Source organism: Spermophilus citellus (assembly GCF_964194105.1).
Source record: "Spermophilus citellus genome assembly, chromosome: X".
Lineage (NCBI taxonomy): Eukaryota > Metazoa > Chordata > Mammalia > Rodentia > Sciuridae > Spermophilus > Spermophilus citellus.
The window spans coordinates 26701374-26728757 of NC_138190.1; the positions used below are offsets into that span (position 1 = coordinate 26701374).

Here is a 27384-nt window from a genome sequence, read left to right on the forward strand (position 1 = left end):
ATTCTAGCATATTCCCCTCAAATTATTATTTGTTTGTATACATCTGCCTTTTCACCTTCATTGCTCATCTTAGTTCCCTACTCCTCTATGTTCCACATTCACAAAGGCCTTTATTTAGTTGCTTGGTCTTCACTGCACCCTCCCACCTTGTTCCTTCTTGTTTTTATATTTTCTTTTGCAATACTGGGGACTGAACTTAGGGATCCTTTACCACTTAGCTACATAACCAACTCTTCTTATTTTTTGAGGCAAGATTGTTTTACTCAATTTCCAGACTGGTCTTGAACTTTTGTTCTTCTTGCTCCAGCCTTTCAGATAGCTGGAATTACAGGCATGTGCCACCACACAAGGATCCCATTGTATTCCTTTTGAATGTTTTTTTACTGCACTGTTCTCTTATTTAATGCTAGCTCATCATAAAAGTCTCAACTAAAATATATCTCCATCAATGAAGCTGTTCTTGGTAGCTGCATCTAGGTCAGGTTTTCCCTGTTAGACATTCTCCCCAAACTATGTACTTTTGGTTAAAGTATTTGTCTCAGAGGTAATTTGTCCAAGAAGTGATTTTTATATCTATTTATTTATTCATTTGCTTAATGTACCTGTCCCCTACTCTGTGTACATATAATAAAGCCAAGGTCAATATTCACTCTTATTCCCCAAAACTTAGTGCTGTGTTTTTCTTAGTGAACTGTTTCTTGAAAATTTATATGTGGGAGCCTTAACCCTCTAGGAGGCCCTACTTAGAGATAGGGCTTTTATATGGTATTTAAGGTTTAAAGAGGTCATCAGGGTAGAGTCACAATCCTATAGAATTGGAGGCTTTATAAAATCAACCTCTCTCTTTCTCTCTCTCTCCTTCCCTCCCTCCCTCTACCTTCATACATGCACCGAGGAAAGTATGTGAGGTTGCAGTTAGAAGGAGCCATCTACATGCCAGTGAATTCCTTCTTAACAGAAGTTGAACTCCACCAGACTTGATCTTGAACTTTATGTTGTTGAAATCAATCACTTAGTTTTGTTTGTTTTGTCATAGCAGTCCAAGGTAGCTAACTTACTTAGCATCATTCTTGACTATGTTAGAGATACTGAATATATATTTTAAGGATGAACGTATTTTGTGGATGTTACTACTAATTTCTATATTTGAATCTCAAGAATCAGGTTAAGGTAATATCATTATATATTTTTTAAGAAATAACTAATGTGAATTAGTCCTCCAATTCATAGGAAAGAAGCCAAGGGTTCTGTTACTAAACTATAAAACACATGCAAATATAGAAAATTCCTAGTTTACATATTTGTTTAATAAACTAAATGCCTTTGTAGTATTTTCTTTATTTTTTAAAAAAAAACATACTTCTTGAGATTATTTACTTCCTGGAAAAGTTGTAAATCTAATATTTAGAGAAAAAACATCAAGCCCTTCAGTTTCTACCCACCTTTAAAAGTAACTTTAGGGGACTGTGGTTGTGGCTCAGTGGTAAGGTGCTTGCCTAGCATGTGTAAGGCACTGGGATCAATTATCAGCACCACATATAAATAAAATAAAGGTCCACTGAAAACTAAAAATTAAAAATTAAAAAAGTAACTTTGAGCTCGCCACTACTTTCTGGGTTCAATATCTTTACCAGACCGTACTGTCACCTGTCCATCTCCAGTCCCTTTTATTTAAAGCATTCTTTTAAGAGTATTCACAGTAACCTCCATTCATATTGAATACATTCACCTCAATCATTAATGGTTCATTCAGGAAACCTTTCTATCCATCTTTTAATCAATTTCCCATTTCCCAGGAAAAGTGTGTAGTTCATGGTAATGATGGGAAGTATTCAAGCTATTTTCATTTTTATAGATCTCTAGTTTTCATATCATTTGCAATTATGGTCTTTAATCTCTTTCTCAGGCCCATTTGTGCCAGTTCCATCTTGTTTGCCCCTCCCAATCTACTGTCCACTCTTCTTCTCTGACCCAAGAGAGATATTTACAGATTACAGCCCCCTTGACTTTGCCTTCTGATTAACATTAATCAATGTGAAGCCCTGTCCTGATTCTGAAGGTAGGTAGTAAAGTAAAGTAGTTTATTTTAAGGGCTTCATTTCCTTCAGGGTGGTTTCGGCTGGATCTTCATCCTCCTTTTACTATTGGAATCTAACTCTTTTTGAGCTTCTATAAGTTCTCTCCCTCATTTTTTTCTGGCCTAAGAGAGGTAAAAACTCTGCTGTTTGATTGATGCACTCTCCCTTGAGGTTCCTATATACTCCAACACATTTGTAATGAAATCTTAAATTATACTAATTTAAGTAGGCCTTTAGTTTAAAATTTTCCTTGTTTATCCAATTGTATAGCATAGCAATTTGTTGTTGACCTGTGTTTCTAGCTATTTGTATAGATCCACTTTTTCAGCACATGATTGAATTTTGTTCCTATCAAGGAAAGAGCTCCAAAATATGGGCCTTTTTTTTAAGACTACCATGGTTTCCACACTAACCATTTTGCATAGTGACAACATGAATTAGCCATGAATATCTTTGCTGAATATACATTTAGGACTTCAACATCCATACACTGCTTATTCAAACTGATTTTCTTTGCTTATATTTTAATCTTTACTATGCTTAGATAAATCCAGAGAAGGGGAAAATTTCCTTACTAAATACTTTTCTATTTACCTCTTGAAAATCGCCTTAAAATGACTCTATTGATCATGCTCCAAATGGAAGGAGGAAAGAAAGATCCTTACCTTACAGATTTTTAACTGGCTTTTAATTGCTGTTGGCTCTGATGTGGTGGTGGGTTGGGTTTTCAACCAATTTTCAGCAGTAGTTGTCATCTGCTCCAATTGTTGTAACTGATTATAGAAGATGATGATGATGTTCTGATACTCCAGCCAGTTAAGTCTCTCACTTAGCAACTGGCAGAACTCTATCCACCGGCTGTTCAGTTGTTCTGAGGCTTGTTTGATGCTGTCAGCGTTAACACCCTCTAGAAAGAAAAAGAAATTTAAATATATCCCCTGAAGCCACAGACGAAAAGAAATGATCTGAAAACCAATATGTTTCTACTCTACAAGTATTCACTATATGAATGATTTCAAACAACAACATTTATTTACTGATAGAGATCTAAAAGTATGGAGATGATTTCTGATTGTCCATAGGGAATAATAAAAGTTGTATAAGTATCACATTATGTGAATTTCATAAAGTAATAAATGAAGTGACCTACAAGAGTAGAATGTATTAAGTAAAAAATAAAGTGATCAAAACTCTGATGGGGGAGATGGAAGGCTGATAATTGAGAAAACGTTTTGATATTTCCAAGTAAATGTTCAATATGATGTTTTATTAATATATATTTTATAAAATTGAATTGCATTTTATATTTAAAAATGAGTTTGGGAATGAAATATAACTTGCATGCTTTTTAAATTTATTTTTTAGATGATGGTAGAATACATTTTGAAATATTATACATATATAGATAAGTATAACTTGTTCCAATTAGGATCACATTATTGTGGTTTTACATGATGTGGAATTACAGATTGTATAATTATTTAAGAAAGATATGTCTCATTCTCTGTCTTTCCTGTTACCATCCCCCCATCCCTTCCTTTCATTTCCCTTTGTCTAGTCCAATGAATTCCTAATTTTGCCCTCCCTTGTTGTGGGTTAGCATCCAAATATCAGAACATTCTGCCTTTGGTTTTGGGGGGGCTGGCTTATTTCACTTAGCATGATATTCTCAAATGCCATAATTTCATTCTTCTTTATAGCTAATATTTCATTATGTATACATACCACATTTTCTTTATCCATTTATCTGTTGTAGGGCACCTAGGTTGGTTCTATAGCTTGGTTATGATGAATTGAGCTGCTATAAATATTAAAGAGCCTACATCACTGTAGTATGCTGATTTTAAGTCCTTTGGAATAACCAAGGAGTGGGATAACAGGGTCAAATGGTAGTTCCATTCCAAGTTTTCTGAGGAATCTCCATCCTGCTTTCCAGAGTTATTGACCATTTTGCAGCAATGTATGAGTGTACCTTTTCCCCCACATCCTCACCAACATTTATTGTTGCTTGTATTCTTGATAATTGCCATTCTGACTGGGGTGAGATGGAATCTCAGTGTAGTTTTAATTTGCATTTCTTTAATTGCTAGAGATGTGAATATTTTGTCATACGATTGTTGATGGATTGTATTTCTTCTTCTGTGAAGTGTCTGTTCAGTTCCTTAGCTTTTTTATTGATTGGTTGGGTTACTTTTTTTGGGGGGAGGCAGGTTAAGATTTTTTGAGTTCTTTGTATATCCTTGAGATTAATGTTCTATTAGAGATGCTGGTGGCAAAGATTTTCTCCCATTCTGTAGGCTCTCGTTCATGTTCTTGATTGTTTCCTTTGCTAGGAAGAAGCTTTTTAGTTTGATACCATTCCATTTATTGATTATTGTGCTTTAGGAAACGTATTTAGGAAGTCAGTTCCTAAACTGACATGTTAGAGAGTTGGGCCTACTTTTTTTCTAGTAGACACAAGGTCTCTGGTCTAATGCCTAGGTCCTTGATCCATTCAGAGTTGAGTTTTGTGCAGAGTAAGAGATATAGGTTCAATTTCATTCTACTGCATATGGATTTCCAGTTTTCCTAGCACCATTTGTTGAAGAGGCTATCTTTTCTCCAATGTATGTTTATGGCTTCTTTGGGTAATATGAAATAATTGTATTTATGTGGGAATGACTCTATGTTTTCTAATCTTTTCCATTGGTCTTCATGTCTGTTTTTGTGCCAGTTACCATGTTGTTTTTGTTACTATAGCTCTATAGGATAATTTAAGGTCTAGTATCAGGATGCTTCCTGTGTCACTTTTCTCACTAAGGTTTGCTTTGGCTATTCTGGCCCTCTTATTTTTCCAAATGAATTCCATGACTGCTTTTTCTACTTCTGTGAAGAATGTCATTGGGATTTTAATAGGAATTGCATTAAATCTGTATAACACTTTTGATAGTATTGCCAATTTGATGATATTAACTTTGCCTACCCAAGGACATGGGAGATCTTTCTATCTTCTAAGGTCTTTTTTAATTTCATTCTTTAATGTTGTACAGTTTCCAGTGTAGAGGTGTCTCATCTCTTTTTTTAGATTGATTCCCAAATATTTTATATTTTTGAGACTATTGTGAATAGGACAGCTTTCCTGATTTCTCTTTCAGCTGATTCATCATTGGTGTATAGAAATGCAACTGATTTATGGGTGATAATTTTATATCCTGCTACTTTGCTGAACTAATTTATGAGTTCTATGATTTTACAAAAGGATAAAAACATTGATCCAAAATTCATTATTCTCTATTATTGCTATTGGTTGTCTAGAAATTAACAGATTGTCCATTGAACCAAGAAAGTATATTAAGCACTCAGAAAAAATAATCTTTCTAGTATGAAAAAGATTTTTACTTATAAATATGGAAGCTCATTTGAAAGATTTAAAATCACCTACACCAAAACCAAAATCAGGAAAACTCTATCAACGGCAAAAATGAAACATAAGCACACCATTACTCTTTTGGAATATTTACTATGTGTCAGGGAATGTGCTATGTCTTTTCATAGATGACATCTTAGATAGTCTTTTTTCATAATTTGAAATATAACTAAGCCCAGTATTATATTATCCTATACACAGCATGAAAGTATGCCAACATCATACTATACTATGAGTTAATATATTTCCTCTCAAAATTAGTTCACAAACTTTAGATTTTCTTAGATATGTCAGTTTATATAGAACCCCTTTAACCCTTTAATAAATGCTATTATATAAAGCAGAAAATAATTACTTTGTGAATTTTAAAACAACTTTAAGTATACTATTTTGTATGTGACAGTGTGTGTGTGTGTGTGTGTGTGTGTGTGTGTGTGTGTGTGAGAGAGAGAGAGAGAGAGAGAGAGAGAGAGAGAGAGAGAGAGAGAGATATGTTTGGTACCAGGGATTAAACATAGGTATTCTTTAACAATGAGTCACATCCCCAACCCTTTTTATGATTTTTGTTTGATTGATTGTTTTGAGACAGGATCTTGCTAAATTGCTTAGGGCTTAGCTAAATTACTGAGGCTGGCTTTGAAGTGATTCTCCTATCTCAGCCTCCTAAGCCATTGGGATTACAGGCTTTCACCATCATGCCCTACTTATAAATACTAAATATTTGAATGTTTCATGTTCCCATATTTATACCCTAGGATCTCAAAGGGAGGAGTAACTCACCCACAAGTTCTTCTAGATTAAAATATCTAAGGGGTAAAGTTATTTAGTAGAAGACTAAGTTGCCTAAGAGAATCTTCTTTTTGAATGTTCATTTTACTTAAATTTCTGCAACATGTAAATGGAAATTAAACTCCTTTTGTGTAATCTATTTTCTTTTTTTTCTTTTTTTACATGTACATGGCAGTAGAATGTAGTTTGACAAATTATCCATATGTGGAGTATAACACATTCTAATTAGGATCTCTTTCTTCTGGTTGTACATCATGTGGAGTTTCACTGGTCGTGTATTTATATATGAAAGTTATGTCCGATTCATAGTACTGTCTTTCCTATTTGAGAAACTAAATTCTTAAAAAGTCTGAAGGACATCTCTAGCAAACATAAGGCTGGTGATTTTGCTAACTTGTACATGCCTCCCACTTCATCCTTTTTAAAGACTAAAGATATGGATTTCAATTCTACATCTATATTATCTTGTTAAATTTTGCTGTGTTCAGATATTTTAATTTCCATTTGTTGCAAACCAAATCTCTCAATTTCTTCCAAACATGAATCTAATTTTAATAAAATTCATAGTATGATACTACTCAAGATAACATATACTACTCAAGAAACAAACATTTCAATCCGTCTTTTGGAGGATATTTTTCTAAATAGGTAAAATGAGGAAAAAATAATAAAAAATAATACATACCTGTCTCTGTATATTGAGCTATGGGAAAGCCCATAGATTAGAGAAACTAAAAACTCTCCTAATTCCTTCCTAATATTTGAGGGAAGAATTAATCTTATTGAGACATGTGGAAGTATGGCATTATATGCTATTCATGATAATTTGGTTTTTAGTAGTGAACAAGAATTATACCAAAATATGTTCTGAAGAATGCTACTAAGTAATTGTAAAATAATGATGTTTGGTATAAAGAATATAAAACTCTGATCATGTCTGGCACTTTTTTTGAGAAAAGGTATTATGATAGAATGTTAAAATTGTTTCTGGAAAATGAAAGGGCAAAATTTAAAAATACACAGGGGAGAATTTTTAATTGTTAGGCAATGACTTAAAAATGTGCTGTGGATTTAAATGATCACATGTTTAAGAGAAAGATTTTCAGCATGTGTTGAAAAAGCACTTAGAAGAAAGAAGTCCATGATGTGTAAAAAGTCAACAGAAACCAGATATTGAGTAGGCAAATAAGAGATACTAAAGCAAATTAAAGGTACTGATGGATTATGCTGGACTATACCTTAATTAACATTTGTTTAAATGTAAGCCAACACAGAGAGAAAACTTTCTGTGCTCTTGAGAAAGTGCAACCTTACCAACCCTATTATAAATTGGAAAAATAACCATGAATTAATTTTCAATATTAATAATATAGTTGACTATTTCCAAATGATAAAACAAGCTATAATGAAACATCAACACGTTATGTGGTATCTATTAAAATCCTTGTGGCAAATTTTAATGAATTTTGTTGATCATTAAATAAAATTCTATGCTGTGTCCAAACAAACAAAAAAAAGTAAAGATGTTGAACATGCCTGAAAAGGAATTAAAGGAGAAAGACTTCCACATTAGGACAAATGAGAAAACAAGATAAAAGGTATAGAAATTAAGAGTCAGAATTTTAGATTTAGACAGATCTGAGTTCAAAATGAATGTCATTGGCCAGGCACAGTGGCGCATTTCTAAAACCCCAGTGGCTCTGGAGGCTGAGACAGAAAGATCTGGAGTTCAAAGCCAGCCTCAGTAACAGTGAGGCCCTCAGCAACTCAGTGAGTCCCTGTCTCTAAATAAAATACAAAATAGGGTTGGGGATGTGGCTCAGTGGTCAAGTGCCTCTGATATCAAAAAAAAAAAAAAGAATGCCATTTACCTCATGAGTGAACTCATATTTCTTATCTATGAAATGATTAAAATAGAACAAAGTTTATTAGGGTTGTAAGTTAACATATATGAAGTACTTACACAAATTATCACATATAATAAGCAATCAATACATATTAGAAACTGTTAACATAGAGGATATTAAAAAAAAAACATGCAGGAAGCAAGAAAAGGAACCAGTTCTCTGAAACACTGAAATTAGGGGAAAGGAAGTTTTTTAATGATTGAAAAAACTATTTTATAACAAATTGATGATTATTAATTTTTATAAGTTTATTCTGTTTGTCCATTCCTCCATGTGGTGCTGAGAATCGAACCCAGTGCTCAACATGAGCTACGCAAGCACTCTACCACTTAGCTACAACCCCAGTCCCAATGATAATTATTTTTTAAAATTAGTAATAATAGTATATAATATATATAAATATTGGATATAGAAAAAATATGTATGAATTGTTTAAAGAAATTTTATCAATAACTAGTCATGTATTAATAAGAGAGAATTTTGGAATTATTTGTCATACAATTAATGTAATTTAAAATTAAGGACAGCCACACCAAAAATTAGAGAAATTTCTAGATGTCCCTGGCAAATATGAATCGTAGAGAATCAAAAGTCTTATGAATATATATATATATATATATATATATATATATATATATATATAAACATTGTATCCTTTTACTAACTAATTTGTGATTACGCTTGCTGCTGAATTAGAGACTGCCTATCATTTTAAACTATAATCCTCTCTAAGAAATGTGTCACCACTGGCAGTATCTGATGGAGTTCTCAGCTTAGAGTAAAAACAAAATAACTACAGTGTACTTGTGAACTCACTGAACACCAAATCAATAGTTTACTTCCTATGAAGACAAACATTAGGAGAGTTATATATAAGAAGCAAAAAATCATGCAGTCCTCCCTTGCTTCAAGTAAGCTTTACAATACTTGAACCAGGGATTGGAAGCACTGTCACATTTCAGATTTCTCAATGTTTCTCTCTTCAATTAAAATTTGAGTGGTCATTACTTCAAGAATTGGTAATACATTTGCCAGTTCTACTGGTAATATCATAAAAAGAGCCCTTAAAACTTTTCTAGAATAAGTAATGAATTTGTTTTCATATGAGTATATGCATATGAAAAATTTTACTATTATATGTAATTGTTTTATGTATAAACATTTCATAGAATTATTCTCCTTAACAGAAAATACAAAGTTTTATGGTAGTTTGTAAGAATAACTACCTGCCAAATTTAAGTATCAATCGTGTGAGCACCTGATTTTCTAATTTTTGTTAGCTATTCAAGAATACAAACACTAACTCACCAGGCATTATGAACAATACTTGTGGAAACCACTTTGTAGTAGCACATTATAATCTCAGGGATAATGGATCATAATCCATTCACATCTCATATTCTAAACAACCCCTGAAATATTCTATGAATAAATATATTGCACCTAGAGGAAATGGATCATTACTTGAAGCGCATCCATTAATTTTATTACTTGTGTACAGTGCATAACAGACTGTTAGAATAATTTTAATTGTGCACCACCTTCCATGCAAGTACTTCAGAACTGCCACTTAAAGTGAAGCATTTCTCATCAAGTATATTCATCATTAGCTATGAAGCCAGGGTAGAATAATGCAAAAACATGAATTAGAAGACTATTTGGAATAAAAATTTAAAGTCACTAAAACAGTATCCTATTTTTGTTGCACTTTAAGTGAGGGTCTTTACAAGTCCATTTGGTATTCAAATAACAGTCTATCATGTAGTATAAATTTATTCAGAATCCATGAAGACAAGGCTGAATTCTGAGACTAAATTCTAGAGGCTTCCATGACTTTACCAACTTTTATAAAACTGCTAGGCCATTTTTAAGAGCAGTTCCTTTTAAAAACCAATAATATATATATATATATATATATATATATGTGTGTGTGTGTGTGTGTGTGTGTGTGTGTCTGTGTGTGTGCGCGCGCACTTGTAGATTTATGTATGTATGAATGTTGGTATGTATGTAACTGTTGGGACCCTAGTTAAGACAAACCAAAGATTTACTAATATATCCCATTTAAAAAATATTTTTAGTTGTAGATGGACACTTTTATTTATTTATTTTTACGTAGTGCTAAGAATCAAACCCAGTGTCTCTCACATGCTAGTCTAATGCTCTACCAATGAGCTACAACCCCAGCCCTATCCCATTTTTATTTCCATGGAATTTTTAGAAAAAGAAGTCGGGTTCCTATTATTTGTTTTTTGCAATTGGTATTTGGTTTTGTCATTGATTCCCCTCAACAACAGTGGACACCATGATGCCCTCCTTTCATATGCATGCACAAACACATGCACAGAGTCTCTACCTTTTGGTGATTATAATTAATCCAAGAAAAATATATCAAATAACATTTATTATACGTGAACTCTGTGTTGAGTTTCATTCTAAGTGTCATGTACAAAGAGGAAACACAAATTGCCCAGAACTAAAGAAGCAATAAAACAAGACCTATATGTACTTATGTAAGGCTTATATGTACTTATGTACTATATATGTACTTATGTACTTATTCATAATGAAGGGGCTGGATTACCAGAGAAAGAATTATATCCATGCTCCATTGATATAAAGACCTATTACCAAATGTCTTCATATTAAAATAGATAATTATAGGAGTTGCTACTACTGAAAATCCTTCAGTGATGTGAAAAAAAAATTGTGAGAGGTGTGATTTTGATATGAGCCAAACTGATTAAGATCTCTTCCTTAGCACATCTGATAAAATTTTGTTGCCTAAGCTTAAACATCATTATTTATTTGAAAATATTTAAGGAACTATAAACCAAAGTATTTAAAAATGGAGTTAGTTAACCTTATACATAAGAGAAGCCCTTATCTGAATTATCATTCTGTGCTATTTAATTACAATCCTTAACATACTTACCATTAGGTGTTACCTTAAGTACTATAATCTAGCACTCAGGGGATAATAGTTTTGATATATTCTTTTAGTCTAATATACTAATAATCATTACTTTTATTTAAACTTTTCCTTAATGTGTTTGCCTTCAGGCGCTTAACTAATACACTGAAAATCACACTTAGAAGTTGAAAATGAAGCACAATTCAATGCAGAAAACACCATTTACCCTATTATATAATGATATTGTAGTATCTCCTCTGGAAATTGTGATGAAGCCATTTTTTTAGCTTAAGGATTGGAAACTTGAGCTATGGATATATATCAAATTAATATTTTGATATAACTGGTAATTTCAATAGTAATAAAGGAAAATTATGTAAGCTGGGCCTTCTTTATGTTTTACCTGACTGATAAAGAGGTTGTATGTATTCATACAAGAATAGTAATTGATATAAAAATTAAGAATGAAATATCCTTCTAAATAGATATAAACAAAGTACATGGGTTTAGGTATAAAAATGTGCATGATGAGATTTGGATTGTCTTAAAATTCCACAATCTGTATAACATACTGAAAAAGTTTGCCTTGAAGTAAACAGTTTAAAACAACTCAAAATAATGCCTTAGGACCCCAGTACTGAGTCATCTATGTTACATGTTACTGAAGAATTGGCAAGATTATTTGCTGTATTAAATGGGAAAAATGTTCTAAATTTTAAATTATTTTATACCATTTATGCATTTAAATAAAAGTATGAAATTAAATTTTAAAGAAGGTTGTCTTGTTTCCTTTTAAAAAAGAAAGCAAATAAAGAATTTAGAAACTCCCCTTTCAGTGTAACAGTGAGAGGAACATATAAATAGTTCACTATACACCAAAACTAGTCTCCTACCTACCTTCACTAAAGCTCTAGGACATTATCAATGTCTTGAAGCTAAATGTATGATCCTAATTTAATATATTAATGATAAAATTCACAAACATTATATGTATGCAAAATCTATTCCAATACCCTTTCAAGCTGCTCTCCATCCTTATCTAACCAATTGATTTTGGCATAGAAAGAATAAATTTTAATGTTAGTTCAAAAAACAGATTTAATAAAGAGATGAATCACTTTTAAATCATACCAAATTTCTCTACATTGGTATATTTTTGCAGTTTTTTCACTTCCTCTTTCTCAGCACATTTCTTAAATTCTTCAGTAAAGTGCTGTCAGCACCATGGATTTAATTTTCTGCATTATTTAAGTGTGTTAAAACATTGGTGTTTCACAAGTGTTTGGAAATGGAGAGATGTTTTTTGTAAATAAATCTAATGGACTATTTCAGTTCAAACCTGAGGTAAAAATGTAAATTATGACAATTTTTTGTCATGTCTTGGAGTTCCATTTTGTAGACAAGAAGAGTTCCAAAATCACTGTAAATTTTTAAGAAATAATTTAATCTTTTAGAAAATGATTTTAAGTAGAAAATTCAATTTGCTATAAATGTGAACATATATAGTTCATAAAATGTTTTCCTTTCATAATCTATAATAGCTATACTTGGTCTTCATACACATGTTTACACTATGAATATTCAGTGTTTTACCATGACAAAATAGAATTCATGCATATAGACATATAGATGCATACATATTATAGATATATATTTATGTTGATGGTATAATATTATAACATTGTGGGCTGGGGATGTGGCTCAAGTGGTAGCACGCTCACCTGGCATTTGTGCGGCCCAGGTTCGATCCTCAGCACCACATACAACAAAGATGTGGTGTCTGCCAAAGGCTGAAAAATAAATATTGAAATCCTCTCTCTCTCTAAAAAAAAACAACAAACAAACAAACAAACAAAAAACTTGCAGCAGAGTGGTACCTGATCCCCCAACCTAAAGGGTCAGCTGCAAGTTTCTAAAAAAAATAAAATTAAAAAAAATATTATAACATTGTGTAAAAATGATTTGCCTTTATCTTAATTTTTGTGGAAAGTATATATGGTTTAAAGGAATATCTAATTGCATGAGATGCTAAATGAAGTATGGTAATTAAAACCCCATAGAACAAATGTAAGAAAGATGATTCTGGACTTGTATGTTTAAGTGATTTAGTGAGGTAATTGTTGGGAATCCTGTTATACAGAAAGCTTAATTTACATTTCAGCTTCATGAACTACACCAGTGAACTTTAGTTCTTGGCTCTCTGGTAGAAGTATTCAAAACTAGGGTTAGGAGTTTCTCTTAAATAAACCTAGACAGGTACTCAAGGCACTAATTTTGTGTCTGACTTATTTCACTATTTGTACAATCATAGAAAATAAATACTATACAATGTTTTTGAAAGATAAAAAGGATGAAAGCAGAATTCAGAATATTTTGATAGTAATTATGTAAATTATTTTTATTTAATGGGAGAGTAGAGATATGGTCATTTTAAATAATTATCCTGTTTATGGACCAAACTCCAGCCTAAGCATGTATCAATTAATCATATCTTCACTAATATAACATATAGGTAGCTTGAAGATGATGAGGACGACGACTCCTCCTCCTCCTCCTCCTCCTCCTTATTATTATTATTATTATTATTATTATTATTATTATTACCAGAGAATGAATTCAGGAGCACTTGACCACTCAGTCACACCTCCAGCTCTATTTTGTATTTTATTTGGAGAAAGGGTCTTACTAAGTTGCTTAGTGCCTCGCTTTTCCTGAGGCTGGCTTTAAAGTTGATATCTGCCTGCCTCAGCTTCCCCAGCCACTGGGATTATAGGCATTTGCTACTGCATGGTTGTTTTCTAAAAATATTACCAATGTTTTTATCTTTTTTTTTAAGCATATGAAAAAATGTTTAATTCTTTTGTCATTAGGAAATTACAAGTTAAAATCAAACAGCCAGGCGAGATGGCACATGCCTATAATCCTAGCAGCTCTAGAGGCTGAGGCAGGAGGATCTCAAGTTCAAAGCCAGCCTCAGCAATTTATGCAATGTTTTTATCTTAATTATCATCTTAATTTTGTTTTGTGAAACAGAATTTAATCAATTAATATTTACTAAGGACTTACTAAATGTCCTGTTTTATTCTCTATGCTTCCGAAAATTAGAGATACGACAACAGTTTGGAAAACTGATATTCTCACTAGTCAATGATCATTTCAACACTTATAAATAGTTTCACATACCAAAAATATAAATCATTTCTTTTATTTCTAAGTGTTTAAATACTTTTTAAAATAATTCAGTGTCTGCTAATATCAGATAATCTGAGGTGAGTTATGCTTGATATTTAATTGTTAAAATTAGACCATTTGGGGGTTGTGGTTCCATGGTAGAGCACTTGCCTAGCATGTGTGAGGCACTGAGTTCATTTCTCAGCACCACATATAAATAAATAAATAAAATGGAGATCTATCAATAATTTTAAAAATTAGACCATTTAAAAAATAAAGACTGTGGACTTGTGGCTCAGTGGCAAAGTACTTGCGTAGCATGCAATAAGCCTTGATTTCAATTCCTAGTACCATATTGGTTTTAGATGTTTTTAAATTATTTTTATTGTTCCCATCATTAAAAACACAATGAAAAAAGAAAATACAGACATTACATTAGCTTATTCAAATGAAAAATAATAATATAGTTTCTAGGGGGGATTATATAACAATTAAAATAATATTTTAGATCATATAATTTAACATGAATATGCTGTTAAACCATCAACTAAAATCACCAAATCACATGTATCTAAAAAATAACCTATTAATACTTTTCATTATCTATATATTAATTAATTATTAACCCAATTCTAAGCTGTCACATTAACTTGTTCTTATTTTAAGCAAATAGTCATGTGGCTCATTAGAAGAAAAAAATGAATTGATTTCCTATTAAGATCATTGACTCATTGAATTTTTATAGTGCCAACGTAGCAATTAATGTAAAAAATAATTCATATACAGAATTTATGTTGCAGAATCTGGAAGATTCCATAAAAAGCTGACATGTAAAACAAAAACATGTGTTATATTTGTTTACGATATTATTATAAGTATATCCTTTACAAAATAAAATGGCATTTATGATTTTCATAACATTACTTTTATCTGAAAATAAATATAATACTATAGCAATGAAATTTTGAAAATTTGTTCATATTTCATATCAATAATGTTTTACACAGATAACTTTGAGGTATCTAGTGTTAGCAAAGATTAATTTTATTTCCTTCATAAAAAGAAATATATTAACATTGTATTTTTATCTCACTAAAAATTAACTTATATCAATGTTTACAGCAGCTCAATCCAAAATAACTAAACTATGGAACTAACCTAGGTGCCCTTCAAAACAGATGAATGGATAAAGATATTGTAGTGTGTGTGTGTGTATATATATATATATATATATATATATACACACACACAATGGACTATTACTCAGTCTTAAAGAAGAATGAAATTATGGCATTTGCCAATAAATGGATGGAAATGGAGAAAATTATACTAGGTGAAATAAGCCAATCCCAAAGAACCAAAGGCCCAATGTTTTCTCTGACATGCGGATCCTAATTCATAATAAGGGGCATGGACAGAGATACTGTGGATTAGATAGCAGGAAGTAAAGGGAGGAGTGAGGGTATGGGGGTACTACAATAGAATTAGTTGCACATTTTTACCCCATGTGTACATATGATTACACGACCTGTGTAATTTACCTCATGTACAACCAGAAGAATGAGAAGTTGTTTATGCTTCATTTATGTATGATGTGCCAAAATACATTCTATTGTCATGTATAACTAATTAAAACAGATTATTTTAAAAAAATACAAAAAATAAAAACAATTAGTTAAAAATGAGATTCCTCCAAGAGATGTTTATTAAGTGAAGAAAGACACAAGCTTAATATAGAAAATGTAAATATACAGCTAGAAAACAGGTATTAGTTTAGAATCTTCCATATAATATTAGTCTTTTTGGAAAAATGTATTGGAAAAACTTACTTGCAATCAGATTATACTCACTTTAATGTATTATATACAATTGCCTTCATCACCAATTATTTCTATAAACCTTCTTAAATTATTCATATTTGCATTAAAATATTCTACCACATCACATTTTCTACCAATGGACACAAGTTGAATTTCCCCTAATAATTTGCTTAGCATTAAGAAAGAATGAAAAAACAAATAACCTTTAATTTAAATTTGTATTCAAGTAGTGCTTGTCTAATATAATTCAGCTGATAAATATGAACCTATGTGTTTATCAAATCCCTAAGAAGATTATCTAAATCAACTCCATGTAATTACCATTCACCATCTGTTCCACCAGGGTCTGAGCTGATCTGCTGGCATCTTGCAGTTTTCTGAACTTCTCGGCTTTTTCTCGATCTATGGCCTGCAGCATGATAGCAAAGGTGAGTATTTCAATACAAGGATTGTGAATCTACACAGTAATTATAACTTCTATTTGCCCTTCCAAGCCATAAGATATTTCACTGTCAGCTTATTGCAGAAATCTACAGATATTTTTCTCAACTCTTTTGTCACCAAAAGCATCAAAATGGCAGTAAAAGCAAAAGACATTTTCATCCTGAATTGCTATTTTTAATAAGATTTCTATTTTCTAAACTTATTTTTGTAATTATTTCTGATACATTATAATGTTATACTACTTAAAAAGAAGGAAGTAAAAGGGCAAATCATAACAATGAAAGACAAAATATTAGATAATTAAAATGAAATTAATCATTTAAAGATATATCACTGATACTAAATATATTTCTGTTTTCAGTAATAGTATTAAAAGTCAAATTAAGAATCCACTAATATAGAAAAAGTATAAAGTGCTATAAGTATGAATAATTTAGCATAAAAAATAGATTTAAATACAAGACCGTAGGCTAATATTTTTATGTAAAATAGCCTACATACTCCAATTTCCAGGAACATTGGGTTCAGTTTGAAAGAACTTTCTAAATTCCTTTGTTCATCCCTCCTAATCACAGTTAACTTTTAAACAAAAGTTACAAAATTTAAATTAACAAAAAGTAGTATTGGGGCTGGGATTGTGGCTCAGCAGTAGAGCTCTCGCCTAGCACAGGTGGACCTGGGTTCAATCCTCAGCACCACATAAAAATAAAGGCATTGTGTTATGTCCATCTACACCTAAAAAATAAATATTAAAAAATCTATTAAAAAGTAGTATTGTATACCATTGACTTTAGCTAATATTTCAATTTTTAAACCAAAATGCGGAACTCTATACTACTATACTCATAAAAAGATGTGTCTATAACATATGTCATATGTTTTAAATCATAAACACTAACAGAAAAGAAAGCTACATTGCAATTAGCATATAGTAAGAACAATAATCTCTGTGATAAAATAATAGTTATAAAACTGATTTTACCTGAGTTTGAGGAAGGACTATTTTTCAAAATCATATTCATACTTACAGGCATTTAAACAAATATTACACAGTATAATACTGGAGTATATGTGGGAGGGGGTATAATAGACACATGCACACTTGCAGCATTGTTGAACAGAAACTTATGCAAGGAAGGAAATGTGCAATATTTGTTTTGTCCAGTATGGAAGCCAATAGCTACATATTGGTATTGAACACTTAAAAGTCAGCCAGGATGACAGAGGAATTACATTTTAACTTAATTTTATCTAATGTCATTTCATTAATTTAAATTTAAATATCTACACATGACCAGAGTTAACTGTAATTGTACAATGCAGATTTTGTGTCTTTCATTTGAAATCAAATAAATATAAAGTTATGAATGTAAATATCAAAAATATGGCAGCATCAGAAATACTTCCATAGAAATAAGCATTCATCTAGACTAGCCTCTTTCCCAAGCAAATAAAAGGATGTATAAAATATTAAAGTTTAGAATAATTGAAGAATGAAATGAAACATTATAATGTGATAGCCTTATTTTTAATAACTACATCCCAACTTAAAAATACATATTTTATATTATACTGTGAATAATAGCAAAAGAAAACACTTTTTTCCTCACAAGTCAACAAATTTTGAAGGTGATAGACAAATTTTAGTATCTTGGATTCTGCTTGAAACTTTCAAATTACACAGGTTGCATTGGTATTTGATTTTATGATCCCACAATCTCATTCTAATCAACAGGCTAACATTCTGGATTGTCTTGAAATTCACTTTCGAAAGTTAGTACTGAATTGTTTCCACAAACATGCAGACAGATATGGTAGGTTCCAACTGGCTGGTTGAACTGAAAATTCCATGAAAATAATGCAGCCACAAACAACATCCAGTTAAAGCCCAAAGAAGAATATAAAATTCCTATTTCCTCAATTCCTTAACTTTTGAGTTCTAACTTCCCTGTCCTTAGCATTGAATTGGCACATTTTTTAACACTTAACATATTCCCTGTTAAAAGGTAAATATCATTCCCCAAGAATTTTAAACCAGTTTATTAGAGAAAAATGAGCATATTCTAAGTAAATCTATAATATCTACATCTCTTAAAAACAAGATGTGGGTATTTTTGCTTTTAACTACATTGGGAAATAAATCAGTGAGAAAAAAAAACACTAATGCCATAAGTGAACAAGGCGAATAATAAAAAAATGGAGTCAACTGGTATTCTTTGAATTGCAAGTTAGAGTTTCTCTTCTCAGAATGGTTTGTATTTTATGTGTTTTGGGGTTTTTTTATGTTTTACATGAAATTACATAAAGGGAAGACTCGGAACACCATCTGGTCTTCATAAACAATGACAATAAATTAACAACGGCTTTTAAAATGCCATGATCATATTCTCTTTATTCTAAGCATCTGATGAGCTAACCAAATAGTAATGCTAACAGCCAAACTTTGAATATCTCATGGATAATATTTGAGCTTAAATATCTTGTTCTGTTGACCACATTAGGCCAGTAATTCTAATACAAGTAATAACAATAACAACCACCACCATGATAAAATAACAATCTATGGATCTGTTACTATTACTCTCCCATTTTCATAAAAGAAGAAAGTGAGGCACAAAGCAACTTATAGAAAATTTGAAAACTTCAGAATAATCATGTTAAAATGAAGTTTCTTACTGGTTTTTTATAGGTATGATTTTAAATGCATGTCATAATAAGTGTGAGGAAGAATGAGCCAGCATTATGTTATCTAATATTATATAAGAAAAAATGGGGCATCAAAAAAAAATTGAATCACAGATCAAAGGACACACAATTGAAAAGTTTTAAGTCCAATATTAGTACCATGCTCCTCCATTTCAAATTCAGGTTTCTTTCAAACATAATCTATTGCTTCTAGGGATGTTTCATTGGGGAAAAAAAAAAAAAAAGAAAATCAAACAGACTTGAGCCTAACAGAACACAATTCAGCAAGGGTGAGTTTTTAGTTTGAAGGTAGTTAGGAATATTGAAATAATTGAGGCATTATTAATTCAGCATGGACCCCAAAATAACAGAAGGAATGCCTGAATACTCATAATGGACACTGACAGTCCACAGGCTGATTACCAGGCCCTATATACTTCAATTACCTGGCTACATTACTAGATGTATATTATTTGCAAACCACATCACTGGTGCATATATAGAGACAAAGGCCCTGGAAAGAAGCAGGGAATGCACTTTTAATATCTATGTGCAGATGATATCCTCATTATGTTACCTATCAACAGGGGAATCCCTTCATAGAGGAGTATTAGAAAATGAAGAAGAATATGGTCACAAATATGCCTTGAATAGTGCAAAGGGTCAATGGCAATTAAGAGTCCAGCAAATATTTCATTTCAGATACAGTTGCAGATGGTCAATTAAAAATAATCAATCATAGGGTAGCAAGAAGTTGGTAAAAAAGGTAATGAAAAGAAATGTTTTGGAGAACTGTTTTTTTCCCTCACTTGAATTAAGTTCTGTCTACATCTATCTACTAGATGTTTGTCCTTAACAAAGTGATTCAAACTTTCTGATCCACAATGTTTTCTTTTTCTTTAAAGAGAGAGAGAGAGAGAGAGAGAGAGAGAATTTTTTAATATTTATTTTTTAGTTCTCGGCGGACACAACATCTTTGTTGGTATGTGGTGCTGAGGCTCGAACCCGGGCCGCACGCATGCCAGGCGAGCGCGCTACCGCTTGAGCCACATCCCCAGCCCCGCCACAATGTTTTCTGTGTAAAAAAAATAGAATACCTACAATCCAGAACTTCTGAGGGGACTAAAAAAGGCTCTTCACATAACTTATTTTTTAAAGAAAGAAAATTTCCACAGTAAAATGTCAAACTAGGAATTATTAAGCTGAGACAAATGTTGTGACATAAACTGAAACAGTATCAGACGAATGACAATATGTACTTGTTCTCATTAAAAGTCATCTTAATAATCTTAGAATTTGAGGAAAAACTTCTGACATCAACATCTGATTAAAACACCTGACTTACAAAAATGTGTAAGAAGTATCCAAATAACCACATTTTAAGTGTTAACAAAATTGATTAAATAAACATCACTGAAACTGCTTTCTCTTGGGATAGAACCACACAGGTATTTGACTTCAAATGAAATATATGGAATTCTGTTTTAAAATAATTTAGATCAGTAGTTCCAAGTGTTTCTACTTTCTCTCCTTTTTTGCAGAAACATGCATTAAAATACAGAAAATGTAAAAGTAGAGTCACATCACACAACAAACAAAAACAAAGACTGATGAGAAATACATTGTTGGAAAAAGAAGGACATATGGTTTCCTTTAAAGAATTATGTGCCATCAGGGAAGACATTGGCCTTCTAACGATCTATGTTGCACAGTAAAAACTGGTTTGACACCAAAGCAAACCAAACACAAAAACAAAGTAATTTAGTCCTCCTGCATATTCCCTTATTTATTCCCATCAAAATTACTATATCAAAGACAACACTTACTTCCAGGTTACTATAGTCAATGGCTGATTCTCAGACCTCAGCTTACTTATCATAATTTGATTCAGAGAATTCCATTTTCTTCTTGAAAGTATTTATTAAGTTAGCTTGCTGGACCACATGCACACAGTTTTCCTCTAACCTCAAAAGGCACCTATATTCATTCTCCCTGATTGGTTCTGAATCATCTCCCTAAATTCTAGATTTGGAAATTTGGAGTATTCTGAGACAATCCATTTGTTCAGGCAAAATAAAAAGCAGCAAAAAAACAAAACAAACAAACAAACAAACAAAAAAAAACAAAGAAACACTGCTCAGGAAGTTAGAATCTTTCTTGAATGCTCTCTTTCTTCCAAACCTCACAAAAGGATCAGAAATACTCTTGGCTTGGGTTGATGATGGAGCTCAGGGGTAAAGTCCTTGCCTCAAATGTGCAAGACCTTAGGTTCCATTCCTAGCACTGCAAAAATATAATCTCCAAACTATCCAGAAAGAGATGCTATCACTATGACTATTAATGTATCAAAGTATCCCAACATCTCTGGAAGATTAGGATGCTTCAAAATTTACTATTGTATGGTCTTCTAACTTCTACTTTTGCTCTTTAGTGACATATTCTCAAGGCAGTAGAGAATGCCAGTCATGACAGAGTTAACTCTACAGCTGAGTAAAAGTTCAGGTCCTTATGATAGCTTTGCCTGACCCTAATCTATTTAAACTCTCTGAATTCTTCCTCTGCTACCAAATACCTTGGTTATTATGCTCCAGCCTCACACTTTGTTGTTCTCTGACACCAGAGGCATGCTCGTGCTACACAGATATATATTATACACTCTCCCTCATGTATGAAAAGTTCCTACCTTGGTTATATGTAAATTTGTCACTGCTCATTGATATTTACTTAGATAATATTTCCTCAGTATTTTGAGTGCATTCTATCTACACACACTGATATACACATATGAATACATGCCACCTGGCCCTATTTTCTCCTGTATTTTTCTCTTTGACATTTATTACTAACATTCCAAATGTTTTGTATATTAATCTTGCTTTATTTACATATTCTCTACTGGAATATAAACCATATAATGCCATATATCCTCATCTATTTCTTTCTCTACTTTCTCTCCAATATCTAGAATAGAGCCTGATACATAGTCAATACAGAACATGAAGTCTATTGTAGCATAGGGCTGCCACATGCAATTTTCTTTTCCTGGATGCATGAGAAAATAGGTAACAAATTCTAGCAATGATATATATATATATATATAGCAATCATAGAACCAGCCTATGGGGAGAAATGCTGCAAGCTCAGTAAAGTAAGAATGGATTAAAAGAAAGTTTTCTAAAAACTGCAAATCAGATTGGGAATTAGGCATATCACCCTGATCTCCAGATTATGTCCTGATAATATTTTAAAAATTATTGGGCTGGGGATGTGGCTCAAGCGGTAGCGCGCTCGCCTGGCATGCGTGCGGCCCGGGTTCGATCCTCAGCACCACATACCAACAAAGATGTTGTGTCCGCCGAGAACTAAAAAATAAATATTAAAAAAAATTCTCTCTCTCTCTCTCTCTCTCTCTCTCTCTCTCTCTCTCTCTCTCTCTCTCTCCTCTCTCACTCTCTCTTTAAAAAAAAAATTATCCAAGAGAAAACAAAAGTAGCATATACAATCAGTAAGTCAAAACTTAATAAGTCTTACCCCAATGTTCCTCTTCCATGGATCTTATCCTCATGCCTTTTCTCTATATATATACCCAAACACACACATATGCATATTTTTATATAAAGAATATATACGTATACACACACATATGCATGTGCGCGCGCGCACGCACGCACACACACACACACACACACACACACACACACACACACAAGCTTTCCATTTGTTTTCTTTTCTTTTCAGTACCAGGGATTGTACCTATGGGAACTTAAACACTGAGCCACAACCCCAAACCTTTTTAGGATTAGGGTCTTGCTAAATTGCTGAAGCTGGCTTTGAACTCACAATTCCCCTGCCTCAGCCTCTCAAGCCACTAGGATTACAGGTGTGTGCCATGGCATCTGGCTTTCTACATGTATTCAAGGTCAAGGGTATCATCTGAACAATTTTCAACCATGGCCTCTACTTTCTGTGTATTTCATCTTCAAAATTATTCCAAATATTTATAGTCTGATTTCAATTCTTGCTACTACATAGAAAGGTTTTTCATGAAAATTACCGATTTTCTTTTTGCCAGGTACAATGTTTATTTTGGCATTAAATATTGATAATTACATCTATCTCAATGAAGTCACCTTATTTTTTAACACACATCTTCCCTTGGCATTAGTATATTTTTCTAATATTTTTCTCCAGGAAATTAAAAAAAGGGCTTTTGTGTTTGTCCACTTCCCTCTATGTATCTATTTATCATATATGTGAATGTCTGGGCATACATACATAAAATTACTATTTCTTAAAGCTATTCATATAATAAAATAAAACAGTTTTGATAATATTTTATTAATATGTAAAATATTTAATACTTTATCAGTATCTGATTAATATATGATCATATATTTAGAAGTAACTACTAAAATTCTAAAATATTTACTATACACAACTTCAAGTGAAGAATATATGGGCTAAAAATGTGCTCATAGATAATTACAGTGGGAATGGTTTCTTAATAATACAGTAAGGGGTCAAGAAAATTCTTAGTAATCACAAAATTTTAACTTCTAGAATACATAATGACATACAAACTAAAATTAAATTGTATTATATAATAATATAAAGGAAAAGATAAAAATGTTAAGAAATTCTAAGAGTTACAAAAAAGAAAGTTCATTACTTCTTCAAAAAAGGTTATAAAAACCCTTTATGATCTTTCATGCTTTTTCTGTATTGGCATCTCTTAAAAGCCTCCTCCTTTCAATGACATCTTCTCTAATAATAAGAAAAGTAAGTTCTAGATTCCCTATGGTCCTACAGTGACTTCAAAAGCAATTAATTTTCTATTCACATAACATTCTATAATGAAGTTTTATCCTCTGACAGAAAAATAATTTATTCACTCAAATGTTTATTCAGAAATTGTTATACCTTTCATATTGGTAGCAAAGCTTGTGTTAAAATGTTCCAGCAGGCTTAAAAATAATTCCTTCATATAGTAAATAATTTATTGGCCCACTGTGGGCTTTAAAGGAAATATATGATCTAAAGATATATTATATATTTAGATATCCACATACATCTATCTATCCATATAAGTTAGATGTTACTTAAATGGGAAGAAATGGGGACATTTGGAGGAAAATAATAGAAGTTTTGTGGAGAATAATATTATTAAAAGAAAAATGAATTGGAACAAATGACCAAAATATAAAAAAGGTAATAAGTACCTAGTGCTATGCTATAAGCTAAGAAAGGAAAGAATTTCATGAAGAATAAAGTAGTTAATAGGGTCTATTTCTATAGAGAAGTTGAATAACATAAAAGTTTATGTTTCTAGGAGAGAAAAATTTTCCTCAAATATTAAAAAAAACTATTTAAAGATTGATGATTAAGTCTCAGAATGGGACTGAAGATATGGATATCCAGATTAATAGAGGAGGGGTGCTTAATACATGACAGTGATGACATTAGAAAGAGAGAAAGAGAGATTAGCTAGCTGAACTAGCTTAACTAGCTGAGTTAAAGCAGATGGAAAGATACAATGAGCATACAAATGAATACACATAATTTGAGAAACATTATTTTGACTAAAATATTAGGAAAAGTCATCTACTACAAATGGTGATAAAGGCAAAGAAGATACTTAACATTTGAAATAATTGAGAAAAAATAAGGAGAAGTATTAGTAGGAATGCATGGAAAGTTTGTACAAAACACTCAATAATTCTGTTAAAGTGTGTATTTAAGAAAAGGAGAAATTCTGGGTAATGATAACATCTATAGTAGGATTATGCAACTGCATGAGTAATTTAAGAACATAGGGAAATGGAAGGTTTTTACAAAGAGCAGACATCTCAGAGAGGTACTAAGATTACTAAGAATACATATACAACTTGGGCAGAAAGGACTCTTAGTACCAAAGTCTTCAATGAGAAAATAACAGAATACAGTGGTAAGTACATGGTATGCCATAAACTGAAGGAGGAAAGAATTTCACTAAAGCTAAAGTGGCTAATAGGGCCTCTTGATGGCCACTAGACACAAATTGCAAGGAAAAATACATGTATAGACAAGAGTATCTTTGGAATTGGCTCTGTGAATTTAGGAAAACAATTCAAAAGGAGTAGGGATATAAGAGAGAGATGGGTACAGTGTTGTTCTTCAGAGTCAAAGTAGTCTCCATGTACAAACAGAATGAACTTATTATAGAACAGAAAGGCATGTCTCGAAAACCAGATTTAAGAGTTCACAGTGAGACTATTGGAAGGCACAAAACACAGGAAATGAGGCAGAGGAAAGGGAGTGGGGAAGAGCATAAAGACAAAGGGAGGACAGATAAACAGAGGTACCTATTCTGAGAGGTAAACACAGATAATAGACATAGGAGACAAAGTAGATTTAACTGATCTGAAGATTCCAATTGCAACCTGGTGAAAACTTTTATTTAGGATTAGTATAAGAAAGCACAGATCCTAGAAAGAGCCCAAGGCCTTTTGACCATAATAGCTTGATTAGAAAACTTTCAAGAGAACCTTGTATAAGTTCCTGATTCTCAGACATCTACTACATTGACTTGTGGTCAGAAGAGGCTATTTTGTTATTTTATTACTAATTTATATTACCAACATTTATATTACCAAGTACCCGCATCAAGTGTATGAGTAGCTATGGGGCTAGGGTTGTGGCTCAGTAGTAGAGTGCTTGCCTAGCATGGGTGAGGCACTGGGTTCTATTCTCAGCACTATGTATAAACAAATAGATAGATAAAGGTCTATCAATAACTAATAAAATTTTTTAAAAGAATATGAGTAGCTAGAATTAGTCCAATTAAAAATTCTGAATCATGTTTACATCCACAGAATGAAAGAACATCTAGAATTCTGGTAATACTCCAGACTGTGTCCTAGAATATTGATTTTCAAATATTTCTGGCCATAAAAATCATGTGTGAAACTTGTCCAACAGCAGATTATGATTCACTAGGTCTGTGATTCCATATTTCTCACAAGCTACCAGATAATGCTAATATTTATTATCCAGGGGACACACTTTGATTAGTAAGATCCCATAAGACTCCACTTTTAAGTAAGTACATTTTTTGACTTATATTAATAAAACACAGTCAACAGAGATGGAGAAATTATGCTCTACTTTAAAGGGTTCATATCTGAAAATACACAAAATTGTATTGGCAATGGCCTTGAATATTATTGTTCACGGAAAACACTAGAAAGGTATAAATGAATGAAGCAATCAAGTAAAAGAGTTAATAATGTTTAGCCATTGTTAATGGATGCCTAAAAATAAATTAATACCATTCAAGTTCATGAGATGGGCCTCCCATGAGTTCAAAATAACTTACATAAACTGACAGGTGAAGAAGTTAATAAAATTAATGTGCACCTGAACTGCATATCCATCATCATTACTATGTGTTTCTCTCAAGGACTTTTAACACATATACATTATACTTAGCCTGAAGGAAATGTCTAGGTAAATCATTTCACATCCTATTTTAGTAGACAATTAAGAATGATGTTGTTATTTCAGAAAATGAGAGTTCAAGTTGATAAAGGTGACTTGCTAGGCATCAGAAAACCACTCATACAATATTGTACATTTTTTAGCACTTTTAGTTTGTCACGTTGACACAATCTATTAAATGTAAATTGCTTCTAGGTAACCATATGATAACAGAAAATTTTTGAATTTATATTCCTGAAATGCAGGAACTCAATTTTCTTGCTTGATCAAAGTTGCTTTATGACACAGAAATAGTATGACAAACAGAAAACTATATAAATCAGATAAAGTATTTTAATTAGCTAATGAAATACCCAATATGATTCATACTTTTAGTGGTTAAATATATCACATGAGCTTTGAAAGTTAGAGTGTATCTTTTCTAGGTAGTTTTTCTACTTGGACTTTCTTTCAAATATCATAAAAAAGAATATACTTTTAAAAAATTACACATTACAAAAAGACATTCTGCTAATTTCACATTAAGGCAAATACTACTATAATTCTATAATAAATAATTATACTGTTATCTGTCTATTCAGTTTAATTTTGAAACTAATGTAATTATATTTCCCGTTTCTTGAAACAATTTATACCAGTTTATTAAAATGATAATAGCAGCATATTTTATAAAGCCAATAAGAAATTTAACATA

At 31.8% G+C, this 27384-nt stretch overlaps 1 protein-coding gene across 6 annotated transcripts in view; it reads right to left on the bottom strand.

Annotated features, from left to right (window-relative positions):
• Positions 1 to 27384, bottom strand: part of DMD (dystrophin) — a gene marked incomplete at its 3' end in the record, with an annotated part of 2539585 nt that overhangs the window by 1404999 nt on the left and 1107202 nt on the right. For all 6 annotated transcript variants that reach the window (XM_081277777.1, XM_081277778.1, XM_081277780.1 and 3 more), the window contains 2 exons: positions 16407 to 16494; positions 2744 to 2985 (listed from right to left, as the gene is read on the bottom strand). In XM_081277777.1, coding sequence (XP_081133903.1) covers positions 2744 to 2985; positions 16407 to 16494 — 330 coding nt within the window. The remainder of the gene's footprint in view (positions 1 to 2743; positions 2986 to 16406; positions 16495 to 27384) is intronic.